This window comes from Mustela nigripes, chromosome 1 (assembly GCF_022355385.1).
Source record: "Mustela nigripes isolate SB6536 chromosome 1, MUSNIG.SB6536, whole genome shotgun sequence".
NCBI lineage: Eukaryota > Metazoa > Chordata > Mammalia > Carnivora > Mustelidae > Mustela > Mustela nigripes.
Window position 1 is genome coordinate 207,525,492 of NC_081557.1, and position 14,850 is coordinate 207,540,341.

The 14,850-nt window shown below is 45.0% G+C and overlaps 1 protein-coding gene across 3 annotated transcripts in view; it reads right to left on the reverse strand.

Annotated features, from left to right (window-relative positions):
- The window catches only part of STK32B (serine/threonine kinase 32B), a 398,863-nt gene that overhangs the window by 67,131 nt on the left and 316,882 nt on the right, over positions 1-14,850 (reverse strand). For all 3 annotated transcript variants that reach the window (XM_059380707.1, XM_059380698.1, XM_059380690.1), the window contains one exon: positions 6,938-6,975. In XM_059380707.1, coding sequence (XP_059236690.1) covers positions 6,938-6,975 — 38 coding nt within the window. The remainder of the gene's footprint in view (positions 1-6,937; positions 6,976-14,850) is intronic.

Genomic DNA, 14,850 nt, shown 5'->3' on the forward strand with positions numbered 1-14,850 from the left:
GCCTGGTATTAAACACTGTTCTGGAAACAAAAAGTGATTAAGATGATCATTTTCAGGCAGAGCAGGAATTTGGACCTGGTGTCAGCAGAGACATAGAGACTCACAATTTCACAAGGAAGGATTTCGCCTCCGTAGACTCTTAGCCCTTCTCCACCCCTTTCTCACTCCCCCAAGGGAGGAGGAGAGATTATGTGAAGGGTCATTTTGGGATGCAAAAACTAGCCTTACAGAGTTGAGTTCTGCCTGGGCAGGCACGGGACCCCTGGTCTTCCAAGATCTTGGTCTTACCTGGTCTTCCAAGCTCTCGGTCTTATCGGGTCTTCTGAGCTCTTGGTCATATATGAGCAGCTTGGGTTGGATGTAGGAGGTGAATCCTTCTCTCTCTGGGGTCTTGGAGCAGGAAGCCCCTTTTGACTCACACAAATGCAAGCTTTTATCAGCAATGCAGGTGATATGTTGGCCCTTATCTGCCACCTCCTTGTTTTATTTTTTATTTGTTAAAATCCCATATGGGTAAGATGGGGCTGTGATGGGTTGAACTGTGTTCCCTGCCTCCGTGTCCCATTCATATGTTGAAGTCCTAACTCCCATGACCTCAGAATGTGACTTCATATGGGTAGGGTCACTGCAGCTGTAATTGGTTAAGATGAGCTCCTACTAGGTGCGGTGGGCCCCTAAGCCAGTAAGACTGGTGTTCTTATGTAAAGGGGACTTTAAAACACAGACGTGCACTTGGGGAAACACCATGTGGAGTCTGAAATTATCCTGCCCCTGCCGAGGGACTGCCCTAAGCTAGCAGAGAGGACTGGAACAGATCCACCCCTGGCACCTCTGAGGGGTCATGTTTCTGCCCACCAAGACCTTGACCTCAGATTTTCAGCCTCCAACAAGAGACAATACATTTCTGTTGTTTGAGCCTCTCAACAACCTGTGGGACTTGTTACAGCAGCCCTGGGAAACTGAGACGGGGGCTATTTCTTGGAGTTAGGGACTCCCAGACTTGAGTCATTAGGGATTTAAGATCCCCACTGGCAGGGAAAGAGGGGGAGAGCTGGCACACAGCTCAAGGAGATGGGGATTTAAAGCAGCAGAAATTTCTCTTCCCTGCAGTCTTCTGAAAAGAACCACACTATAAACCTCCCTAGGACGCCCAGAAATTAAACCTCACTCCTGCACTCTGTCCTTAAACTCTTAGAACCCCCGCTAAATAATGACACTGCTGTTGTTTCTTCAGGCTTAGAAACAGCCCTGCCCCCCGCCCCCGCTATGCCTGGGTGGCTGTCCCCCACTTCCTTCTCAGCTGCTCCAATCCTTGCATCTGAGACATCAGAAACAACACATGCCCACTCTGTTAATGTCCAAGGGTCCTATTGCTCCCTCCAGGCATGAAGGAAACAGTCTGTATTATGTTTTTTTTTTTTTTTTTTTTTTTTTTTTTTTTTTTTTTTTTTCTGAGTCCTGCTATCCATGAGTGTGTTTATTTTGGTCTCATTTTTTTTTTTTTTTTTTTAATTTTTTATTTTTTATAAACATATATTTTTGAAAAAAAAAAAAGTTTGGACAAAGGGACAAGGGAGTGTTGCTATTGCTGGCCATTGATGTTTTGGGGAAGACTCATCACATTTACCCACAAATATGTTAGCGACAAAGGATCAAGTCTTTGAAGCAGTTATGGAGTGCTCTAAAACACATCAATTAATAGGAAATTCGAGGAAGAGTAAGGCCAACAGATCAGGACAGGACTGCCATTGAAAAGATAGTCTGCCTTCGGCTCAGGTCATGATCCCAAGGGTCCTGGGATCAAGTCCCACATCAGGCTCCTTGCTTAGTGGGGAGCCTGCTTCTCCCTCTGCTTGGGCGTACGCTCTCTCTCTGACAAATAAATGAATAAAATCTAAAGAAAGAAAGAAAAAAAGAAGAAAGGAAGGAGAAAAGATAGTTTGTTTCTCATCATTCCTAAGAAAATCGGACATGCCATGCCATGGGGGCCCACATGAGGAAATGTGGGATCAACCACAAAGCTGAGGGAGAAGGGTACCAACATGGGCAGGGGTCTTTCTGTTGTTGGTTGCTGTGGGAAGGAATGGGTGAAGCAGGGAAAGCAGGTTTAGGACTGGCTGATAGAAATAATTTTAAGGGGTCTGGGGCACAGGGGCTGTCCCTAGTTGTCTAGTGCCTGGACTTAGGGTGACTGGGAAAGGTGGATTGTGGCCCTGATGTGAAGAAGTCAGGCATCAGAATTCAGGGGAAAAAAAGGACATGGTTAATAAAATGAGACAACGAATTCCCTCTGCTGGGGTAGCTGCTCTGTTACCTGTGCTTAAGATTCAGGTCAGTTTTCTGATGCCCAAGTGAGTTACACATTTCACAACCAGCTGTGAAAAGTCTAAACTGTGCAGGCTCTTCATGGCCTCCTGCTCTCATGTGCCCCCAAATGTTCTGTTGACCCCACTCACACTGCAAGACCCAGGAAGCCCCCCTTCCCGGTCCTTCTATTTTCACCCAATCCCATCCCTGCCCTGTCCCAGCACTGACCCTGTGGGTTTGCTCTCTGTCCCTCCCTCGGCCCTGGCTATACCTTAGAACCACCACAGACCTTAAAAACTCCCCCACCCAGCACTCTCTCCTGCAAAATAAATCACTTCTGTGGGTGGGGCTCTGCCCCAGTACTTTTTACAGTTCCCATGTGACATAATAACAGCCACCCTAGACCCTGTCCTTTGGGTCACCTGGCACAATGGGTGGCCTATGACAGGTCTACAAAAATCAAAGGATCAGTTTCCCGAAATTCAGATGTCAAGGGCTAGAGAATCAGCGTACTTCGAACAAGGGCCCTTAGGGACACCCAGGCCAGAAATGCAGGCTTTTCCGACTCTTGACTCTTTGTTCATCTTTGCAGGAGTGGAGCTCCCAAGATGGAAAAGACCCACGGGCCCATCTGTGCAGGAAACTCTTCCATTTCCACTTGTCTCTTCCAGATGTGTTAACTGCTGCAGCTCTCCCCCTCTTTCCCTGCTTGGTCTCAGACATCTAGCTGGGTTACTGTGCTATCCCCCCAACCCCACTCTAGGTCAGCTCAGGACTTGCTTTGCCCTCTAGGATGGGAGCAAATGTGACACAGGCTTGAGGGGATGGGCTTTCTATGCTTCTGTTGCTATTGTGGCCTTGTGAGGCCATATGGGCCTGGCCACCTGCAAGATGAGCCATTAGAGCAGGGCTGAGCTGCCCGGCCAAGGCCAAACATGTACCAGCCGGAAGCAGACAACCCTCAGACGTGAGCACAGCCAACACTACCAGAGCAGCACAGCTGACCCCACCTGACCTCAGTCTTAGGAGCAAGAATTGCCTACAAAAGCTTAACTCATAGATCTGTGAGCGTACTAGATGTCCTTGTTTATGCATTAAAGTCATATGGTTATTCATTATGGAAGCCTTATTGTCCCAATAGAAAAAGGAGATAACCCTACCCCTTCCCTTTGCTGCTTTAAATCCCCATCTCCTTGAGCTGTGTGCCCTCAGCCCTAACCTATACTCAACCCCCTTCCCCATGCTTCCCTAAGATGGTCTTTCTTCCTTCAACTTCATTTTACTCCAGGTATGGTCTCTCTCTGCTTTAGCTGCTGACCAAGAATACCCCACAGCTCAGAAGAGAATTACAGTGCCTGTTAGAGAAGACAAAATGCAGTCTGAAGGATCAGAAAGGACAGCAGACACAGGGGGAGCAGAAAAGCTTATCGGAGAGCATTGGATTTTGTGTAAACAGCAGAACGGGAATGTTATTACTAAGATATTAATGCATTTATTTAACTATGTTTATATTTCATTATAAACACAGCCGACAAACTTGCTCTCAGAGAATATAGACAATGAGATCCACGATTAAACTCTTTAAGTAGCAGGGCAGGGGTGCCTGGGTGGCTCAGTGGGTTAAAGCCTCTGCCTTCGGCTCAAGTTGTGATTCCAGGGTCCTGGGATCAAGCCCTGCATTGGGCTCTCTGCTCAGTGGGGAGCCTGCTTTCTCCTCTCTCTCTCAGCCTGCCTTTCTGCCTACTTGTGATCTCTCTCTGTCAAATAAATAAATAAAATCTTAAAAAAAAAAAAAATAGCAGGCCACCTGGGTGGCTCAGTGGGTTAAGCATCTGCCTTCAACTCAGGTCATGATCTCAGGGTCCTGGGATCAAGTCCCACATTGGGTTCCCTGCTCAGTGGGGAGTCTGCTTCTCCCTCTCTCCCCCTGCAACACTCCCTGTGATCTTTCTCTTTCATTCTCTCAAATAAATACATAAAATCTTAAAAAAAAAAAACAACCCCTCTTTAAATAGCAACACGTAGCATCTGTTCTGTACTTTTTTGTAATGCAATTAAGAAAAGGTCAAGAGGATCTGATGTTTTTTATGGAGACTATAGTTAGTAATGCTGTATTACATTTTTGAAACTTGCCAAGAAGGTCAATCTTAAGTGTTCTCACAATACGCAATGTGAAAAGGTACCTGTGTGAGGTGGTGGATAGCTAATTAATGTGATTGAGGTAATCATTTCAAAATATATACATACATACATCAAATCATTATGTTGTACACCTTTAAAATATCACATTGTGCAACCTACAATATACAATTTTTTAAATTTGTTAAACACACCTCAAAAGAGCCCACAGTAAAAAAGGCGAAAATGACTAAGAAAGAAAAAAGCAGATGAATGGCTCCTGAGATAAATCAGGAAAAGGAGGACCATGGCCACAGTCTCTTAGGGGAGAAAACTTGTGTTCTATGGAGAATTCCATGCTCCAAAATTTCCCTTCTGCACTGCCTGAAAAGGCACTCAATAAATGTTAAAGATGGAGACGGTGAATGAGTCCTTCACTCTTCAGTGTGAAATAGTGTTTCAGTGCCGTGTCCTAACACTGAGAAGAGATGTCCCAGTGAAATAGGAACTTAATAAGATTAAGGAGGCTGGGTCCACAGACCCTTGGGGAGTATGTGGGATGCTGCAAAGCCAGAGGTGGGATTGGAACACCACGAAAGTCACGTGGGAAGGGTGGAGGATGGGGCTTTCAGAGAGTTGAGGGGAGGTCTGGAAGGAAAGTGGAAAGGGGCTGAGTGGAGAGGTAAGAATAAGTGTGGAAGGGGAGTAGGGGAGGGATGGATGGACATCCAGGGCTCAAGAATGAGGAAACACAAAGGATGGCTGCCTGCCTGTGTCCTTGTGTGCACTGGCTGCAGGAACACAGGGGCCAGGGGTTGGGAGGATCAGGCATGAACTGGGAAGTCACGTAGGCCTGGGGCTCATTTCTTTGTAGATGATATGGCTGAATTATTCCTATTGAATTGTGTTCTCACCTTCATTTTGCTTCTGGAAGATATTCAGGGCCCTGAAAGGTCTTTACCCAAAGGTCTCTGTCAATTGTTGGGACAGGACCCTGAGTCCAAACCCCTGACTTCCAGGATATCCCTGTTATCTGTCCTGAATAACACAGCCAGGGCCCCTTGTTACCATGACTCACCTGTTTCTGAACACCTTTTATACCCTGATGCCATGCTGGCAGCTGACCCTTCACTGTTTTGTCTTATCCCTGCAAGGCCCTACTGCTTCTCGTTTACTGCTGTGAAGACCCAAACTCAGAAGGGTGAAGTGACTTGCCCAAAGACACATGGATAGTTGGGGGGTCAGCTGAGCACCACATCTGGGGATCTTGACCTATATATGCAAATGAGGGCCTTGATTTGCATCCTCAACTTTACTCAGGTTCCCTGGCATCTTAAGGTCACCACTGACCATTCATTCTGAAGCACAGGAATTTCAACTCCCTGCCCCAAAGCACCCAGGCTGGTTTCGTCTTCTGGCAGAAGATTTGAGCCCAAATTCAACCACTCCCAATCCACCTCCCAGTATCAAGGAGCTTACACAGTGCGGTAAGATTCCCCATGATACACTGGGCACACATATGGTGTCCTAGAGGGGCTTCTAGAAGGAGCCAAAACCTGTACCTGCTGGGGTCAGGGAGGGAGGCTCAGAGGAGGGTGTAGAAGAGGCTGCAGACTCACCCCTGCATGAGGCAGCAGCACCCCTAGGAAACTTCCCAGCTGTTCACTCCATCCCATCCTCCAGAAAGCCCTTGGGGATGAGGCCCCCACAGCAATGTCACTGAATTTAGTGTTCAAGGCTGCTGTGACAGTTGGCTGCAAGGTCGCCATAGGCTGTCAGATCAGCTGAGACGTGCATTATTGGGTCATGCCCTAGACCTATGGTCCTGACTGTGATGGGCATCACAGCCCTGGGAGTGAGCCAAACACAGAGGCCCAGACTCACTGAAGCGAGGCAGGGATGGGCTTTTGATTCTTCCTAAGTTCCCCCAAGAGATTCCAATGAGATCAAAATGGGGCATGGAGTCTTGCTTCTCAAAGTGTGGTCCATTGTTCAGCGGCATTAGCTTCACCTGGGAGCCATTAGAGAGGCAGATTCTTGGCCCTACCTCAGACCAACTGAATCAGGGCCTATATGCACATGAAGGCTTGAGAAGCCAGGAGGAGGGAAGGCTTCGTGGGTTATTGATTCCTGATTCCTGGCTTGCCAGGCAGAAAGGATGCCCTTTGATACCCATGATAATCTGGAAGGTGGACACCATTTTGCTTCACAGATGACACTGAGGCTCAGAGAGGGAAGTGACTTTTCCACAGGTGGGGGAAATTTCCCGCCCTACATCTCATACCCACTTCTGCCCCCATCATCCTCCCACCAGGACATGAGATCTTCCAATACACTGGGCTTAACTCACTGTGCAGGACACAGACCAGAAATTACACAGATGTTTCTCCACCAGAATTAAACAAAAAAGGCTTTCTAGTCAGCCCTCAAATCCAACTCCCCAGGACCTCAGTCCCAGAGCCTCAAACTTCCCACTGGAAGAGTCTCTGTAAAGCATACATAACAGGCTTACCGTGTTCATCCAGCAAGATGTTGTCTGGCTTGATGTCTCTGGAAGAGAAAACAAATAGGCTGACAACGTGATTTCTATTGATGAGCACACAACAAACATGATGCTTGGGGACAAATGCCTGACAACATCAGAGTGCCTGTCTCTCCCTCAGCATGAGGCCCAGACAGGGAGCTGGGAAGTAATTAGGATAACAGAGGGCTTGTATTCTCCCTTCTTGTTTTGCACAATTGCAAGTCAACTGTGTGAATATTTTCTTCCTCAATATTCTTTCTATTTTTTTAGATTTAATTTTATTTTTTTCAGTGTTCCAAGATTCATTGTTTATGCACCACATCCAGTGCTCCATACAATACATGCCCTCCTTAATACCCACCACCAGAGTCACCCATCCCCCCACCCCCTTCCCTTCCAAAACCCTTAGTTTGTTTCTCAGAGTCCACAGTCTCTTATGCTTTCATCTCCCCCTCCGATTTCCCCCAATTCAGTTTTCCTTTCCTTCTCCTAATGTCCTCCATGTTATTCCTTATGCTCCACAAGTAAGTGAAATCATATAATAGTTGACTTTCTCTGCTTGACTTATTTCACTAAGCATGATCTCCTCCAGTCCCGCCCATGCTGATACAAAGGTTGGGTATTCATCCTATCTGGAGGTGCAATATTCCCTTGTATATGTGGACCATATATTCGTTATCCATTCATCCATTGAAGGACATCTTGGCTATTTCCATAGTTTGGCGATTGTAGCCATTGCTGCTATGAACCCTGGGGTACAGATGGTCCTTCTTTTCACAACATCTGTATCTTAGGGGTAAAAAGCCAGTAGTGCAATTGCTGGGTCATAGGGTAGCTCTATTTTTAATTTCTTAAGGAATATCCATACTGCTTTCCAAAGTGGCTGCACCAATTTGCATTGCCACCAACAGTGTAAGAGGGTTCCCCTTTTTCCACATCCTCTCCAGCAATTGTTGTTTACTGTCTCATTAATTTTGGCCATTCTAACTGGTGTAAGGTTTTGATTTGAATCTCAATGTGGTTTTGATTTGAATCTCCCTGATGGTTAATAATGATGAACGTTTTTCATGTATCTATTAGCCATTTGTATGTCTTCTTTGGTGAAGTGTCTGTTCATGTCTTCTGCCCATTTTTTGACATGATTATCTGTTTTGGGTGTGTTGAGTGTGAGGAGTTCTTTATAGATCTTGGATATCAGCCCTTTGTCTGTAGTGTCATTTGCAAATATCTTCTCCCATTCTGTGGGTTGTCTCTTTGTTTTGCTGGCTGTTTTCTTTGCTGTGCAGAAGCTTTTGATCTTGATGAAGTCCCCAAAGTTCATTTTCCTTTTTGTTTCCTTTGTCTTTGGAGACATGTCTTGAAAGAAGTTGCTGTGGTTGATGTTGAAGAGGTTACTGCCTATGTTCTCCTCTAGGATTTTGATAGACTTCTGCCTCACGTTGAGGTCTTTTATCCATTTCACGTTTATCTTTGCGTGTGGTGTGGGAGAATGGTCAAGCTTTATTCTTCCATACATAGCTGTCCAATTTTCCCAGCACCATTTATTGAAGAGACTGTCTTTTTCCACTGGATTTTTTTTTCCTGCTTTGTTGAAGATTATTTGCCATAGAGTTGCAGGTCCATATCTGGACTCTCTACTCTGTCCCACCATCTATCTGTCTCATAGAACTTTAGAGACAATCTGTAGAAACAAGGACTTCACAGGCAATATGATGCCAATAAAAACTAATCTTTCAATAATCACTCTCAATGTGAATAGCCTAAATGCTTCCATAAAATGATACAAGGTTGCAGACTGTATAAAAAGACAGGACCTGTCCATATGCTGTCTACAAGAGACACAATTGGAACCTGAAGATACATCCAGACTGAAAGTGAAGGGATGGAGAACTAACTTCCCTGTCAATGAGCTTCAAAAGAAAGTTGGGGTAGCGATTCTTATATGAGATAAATTAGATTTTAAGCTAAAGACTATAGTCAGAGATACAGAAGGACACTATATCATTCTTAAAGGTTCTATCCACCAAGAAGATAAAACAATTTAAGTATTTAGGTCCCCAATATGGGAGTAGCCAACTACATAAGCCTACCATTAATCAAAATATAGTCATATTGAAATGAATACATTAATTGTAAAAGATCTTAACACACCAATATCAGTAATAGACAGATCATCCAAGCAGAAAATCAATAAACAACAGCTTTGAATGACACATTGGACCAGATGGACCTCATAGATATATGTACAGAACATTCCACCCTAAAACAACAGAATATTCATTCTTCTCGAATGCCCATGGGACTTTCTCCAGAATAGACCGCATACTGGGTCACAAATCAGGGCTCAACTGATACCAAAAGACTGAGATTATTCCCTGCGTATTCTCAGACCATAATGCTTTGAAACTGGAACTCAACCACAAGAAAAAGTTTGGAAGGAATTCAAACACTTGGAAGCTAAAGATACCCCTGCTCAAGAGTGTTTGGATCAACCAAGAAATCAAAGAAGAACTTAAATAATTAATGGAAACCAATGAGAATGAAGACACATTGGTCCAAAACCTATGGGATACAGCAAAGGCGGTCCTAAGGGGGGAAATACATAGCCATCCAAGCCTCACTCAAAAAAAATGGAAAAATCCCAAACACACCAGCGTTCTTTACACCTTAAATAACTGGAAAATTGACAACGAATTAAGCCAACCCCACACATAAGAAGGGAAATAATCAAGAGTAGAGCAGAGATCAATGAGATGGAAATTAGAGATACACTAGAACATATCAATGAATCTAGAAGCTGGTTCTTTGAAAGAATCAATAAGATCGATAAACCACTGGCCAAATTAATCCAAAAGAAAAGAGAAAGGACCTAAATTAATAAAATTGTGAATGAAAAGGGAGAGACCATGACTAACAACAAGGAAATAGAAACAATCATCAGAAATTATTATCAACAGCTATATGCCAATAAGTTAAGCAACCTAGAAGAAATGGATGCATTTCTGGAAACCTATAAACTTCCAAGCCTGAAACAGGAAGAAATTGACAATATGAATAGACCAATATCTAGTAATGATATTGAAGCAGTGATTAAAAACCTTCCAAAAAGGTTTTAAAGGTTTTTCCAAAAAAAAAAAAAAAAAAAAAGCCCAGGACCTGATGGATTTCCTGGGGAATTCTACCAAACAGTCAAAGAAGAAATAACACCTATTTTCCTGAAACTGTTTCAAAAAAATAGAAACAGAAGGAAAACTCACAGATTCTTTCTATGAAGCCAGCATTACCCTGATACCCAAACCAGGCAAATACCCCATCAAAAAGAATTTCAGACCAATACTCCTGATGAATATGAATGTCAAGATTCTCAACAAGATTCTAGCTAATAGGATCCAACAGAGGAGAAGGGAGTTGGGGTAAATTGGAAGGGGAGGTGAATCATGAGAGACTATGGACTCTGAAAAACAATCTGAGGGGTTTGAAGTGGTGGGGGTGGGTGGGCAGTTGGGGTACCAGGTGGTGGGTATTATAGAGGGCACGGATTGCATGGAGCACTGGGTGTGGTGAAAAAATAAGGAATACTGTTATGCTGAAAATAAATAAATTAATAATAAAAAAAAGATTATCCACCATGACCACGTGGGATTTATCCATGGGATGCAAGGTGGCTCAACATTCACAAATCAATGAATGTCATAGCATGAGTCAATGAGAGAAGAGAGAAGAACCACATGGTCCTCTCAATTGATGCAGAAAAAGCATCTGATAAAATCTTCCTGAATATTCTTTTTTTTATCTTTTTTTTTTTAAGTTTATTTACTTAAATAATCTCTACACTTATCATGGAGCTGAAACTCATGACCCTGAGATCAAGAGCTGGATGCTCTTCTTTTTATTTATTTATTTTTTTAAAATTTAATTTTATTTTTTCATTGTTTCAAGAGTCATTGTTTATTTATTTTTTTATTTTCAGCATAACGGTATTCCTTGTTTTTGCACCACACCCACTGCTCCATACAATCCGTGCCTTCTATAATACCCACCACCTGGCTCCCCCAAGCTCCCACCCCTGTGGAGAAAGGGGAACCTTCTTATACTGTTGGTGGGAATGCAAGTTGGTGTAGCCACTTTGGAGAACAGTGTGGAGATTCCTCAAGAAATTAAAAATAGAGCGTCCCTTTGACCCTGCAGTTGCACTACTGGGTACTTAACCCAAAGGTACAGATGTAGTGAAAAGAAGGGCCATCTGTACCCCAGTGTTTATAGCAGCAATGGCCACAGTCACCAAATTGTGGAAAGAACCAAGATGCACTTCAACGGATGAATGGATAAGGAAGATGTGGTCCATATACACTATGGAGTATTATGCCTCCATTAGAAAGGATGAATACTCAACTTTTGTAGCAACATGGACGGGACTGGAAGAGATTATACTCTGTTCCACTGGTCTATGTGTCTTTTTTTATGCCAGTAAGAGACTATGGACTCTGAAAAACAATCTGAAGGGTTTGAAGTGGCGGGGGGGTGGGAGGTTGGGGTACCAGGTGGTGGGTATTATAGAGGGCACGGATTGCATGGAGCACTGGGTGTGGTGAAAAAATAATGAATACTGTTATGCTAAAAATAAATAACTTAATAAAAAAATATATCCATAAAAAAAAACTGAAATATGACCCGATGAGTGAGGAAGGATTATTAAATCATGATACTGTAAAAAAAAAAAAAAAACAAAAAAAACCAAAAAAAACAGATATACAGACCAGTGGAACAGAGTACAGAGCCCAGATATGGACCCTCAACTCTTGGTCAAATAATCTTTGACAAAACAGGAAAAAATATACAGTCGAATAAAGACAGTCTCTTCAATAAATGGTGCTGGGAAAACTGGACAGCTATATGTAGAAGAATGAAACTCAACCATTCTTTTACACCATACCCAAAGATAAACCCCAAATGGATAAAAGACCTCAACATGAGACAGGAATCCATCAGAATCCTAGAGGAGAACATAGGCAGTAATCTCTTCGATATCAGCCACAGCAACTTCTTTCAAGATATGTCTCCAAAGGCAAAGGAAACAAAAGCGAAGATGAACTTTTGGGACTTCACCAAGATCAAAAGCTTCTGCACAGCAAAGGAAACAGTCAACAAAACAAAGAGGCAACCCACAGAATGGGAGAAGATATTTGCAAATGACAGTACACGGCTTCCATCTTTATAAGAGAAAGGAGAGGGAGAGTTGGACACACAGACATGAAGGACAGAAGAAGAGCTCCTGAAGACAGAGGCAGCAATAGGAGAGCTGTGGCTGGAAGTCCAGGAGGGCCACGAGGCACCAGGAGCTGTGAGTAGCAGGAAGGGATTCTTCCTGGAAGTTTCGGAGAAGCATGGCCTGGCTGACACCTCAATTTCAATCTTTGGGCCAGAAGTGAGAGAATAAATCTGTCATTTTATACCCGGATTTTGTAGTGATTTGCTGTAACAGTCACAGGAATCAAATACAGCCAGCTGTGAGAAGGGGAGCCAATGGAGGAGGCTGGCCCGTCTCAAGAGGGCAGCCAGGGTCCCCCACAGACCACAGCATGACCTTGGACAGGTCCACCATTCACGGAGCCTACGGTCACATCTGAAAAGTGCCGTCCACCATATCGCATATCATGAGGACCAAACAGAGCACAGTTGTGAGCAGCTTGGTAAACCAGACACAGAGGCTCCAGGGAGAGAGGCTGTCCATCCAGGTGAGTCCTGCTCAGGAACAGGCTGCCAGGGCTTCCAGGCCTGCCCTCCGTGGCTACCAGGGTGACCCCTGCCCCAGCTTCCTTCCTGGTGTGGGTTAAATCTGATGCCTGCATGAGCTCCTTTGGTATCGACTCTTAGCATGGAGGTGAACCAACGGTTCCCCAGCATTTATGGCATGTCCTATCTATGGTCACTGGGGACATACCAGTGAACAAGACAGACACAGCTGAATGAGGCTTGAGCTCCAGGAGGGGAGATAGGCCAGGGTGCATGTGAATAAAAATGACACATCCCAGGTCAGGACAAGGGCTCTGAAGATCTAGGAAAGAAATCAAAAGAGGTCCTGTTTTGGGGAGGAGGTCAGAGAAGGACTTTCCGAAGATGTGACATCGGGTTGACACCTGGATGGGTCATTTGACCTGTGATGTGCTTCCAACCAAGGGAATGTGATGAAGGTGACAGGTGTGTCTGCCCCTCCCCCGCAAGATGACATCATATCAGACTTGGTCTCTGCAGGCCAGAGTGAGGGGTCCTTCCTTGCTGGCTTTGAAGATGGGCACTGTTGTGTGAGCAGGACACACAGTGGGAGCTGCAGGTGCCTCTAGCCACTGAGAGCCAGCGAGAAGACGGGAAGCTTGGTCCTGTAGCCATAAGGGCCTGCCATCTGCCCACAGCCATGGGAGCTTGGGAGAGGTCCAGAAATGAGTGCAGCCCCTGGACCACAGCTTTGGGGCTGAGCAGAGGAGCCAGTGAAGCTGGGCCCAGACCCCAGCCCATGGAAGCTGAGAGAGTCAACGAGAGTTGGTGTAAGGTGCTATATTCGTGGCTGTTTGTTATGCAGCTACAGAATAGAGCTGCACTAGCTGTATGATCTCAGGCAGTTTGAGCCCCGTTCCCTCATCTGGAAAATGGAAACAGCCCGTCTCTGACTCTTGCAGGGTAAAGATAATGAGAGACTGCCGACAACGAGCCTCACCTGGCCCCCAAGCCAAAGGAGTGCAGAAAAAGATGGGTCACCATCACTGCTGTTTCCGTGGACCTGAGGAGCACTTGGGAAATGGGCTTTTGGGAATGGGAGTTAGATCTCCTTTGAGGCACTTGGGAGGCTCAGTTGGCGAAGCGTCCGACTCTTGATTTCAGCTCAGGTCATGATCTCCAGGGTCCCGAGACAGCATTGGGCTCTGTGTTCAGTGCGGAGTTTGCTTCTCTCTCTCTCTCTCTTAAATAAATAAATACATTTTTAAAAAGATCTCTTTCATGGGAGACTCACCAGGCAGACTCCAGCAAAGGTACACAGACAAACCAGCCAGAGAGCCTGAGTCACTTGGGATTTAATAAGAACAGCATTTTAGGTGCAGAGCATCTTATCAGAGCCACAGGGTCGCGGGCTTCAGGGCCATTCCCTCCAGCTCTATTTTTCTCATTGATGGTATCTCAGCACTGGTGCGTCATCTCCTTCCAAATGGGCTTGTGCGTTCGGAAGGCGCGTTAGGAGCTTTGTGTGGATGGAAGGCTGTGACGACATTTTCTGAGGACAGGCTCATAATTTCAGAGCTGGGCAAACTGGCACTTTGATGGAAAGTATGCAGGCAAGGCTATAAAACCCAGTTCTTGCCCTTGAATTATTCTCCAGCCCCCAAATAAAACAGACCATAAAATGTCAGCTGGACTATTAAAAACAAAAACAAAAACAAAAAAAACAGCACAGGAGTGGCTCTGATCCCCAGGGCGAGGGAGGGCGGTGAGGACATTTCTGCAGGCACCTCGGAGCATCCTCAGTCAGCAATCATGAGCAGCAAAGAAGACAAAAACTGGAGAAAAGCCATAACTGTGAAAAGAAATCTGTGGCTATTTTACCAAGGGGACAGCGTGGGTGGGGGGTGGGTGGAGAAATGCATGGCTGGCATGCAGGGAGGTAGCAGGTGGAGGTGGGAAAAGGGGCATCCCCGGAACGCCTCCCGCCTCTTGCTTGCTCTGGCCCTACACGTGCAATCCACAATCGGGTCTGCTGGGTTCTGCACTCCTAGCTGGAGGGTATGCACTAGACACAGTTAAGGCAAGGATTGTCTGGCGCCGGTGGTGTTTATTCTGCATGTTGTTGTTAAAGCACCTGTTGTACGTCCTGTTACAGGAATTTACCTTTATCATGTTTTATTTTCATTTTT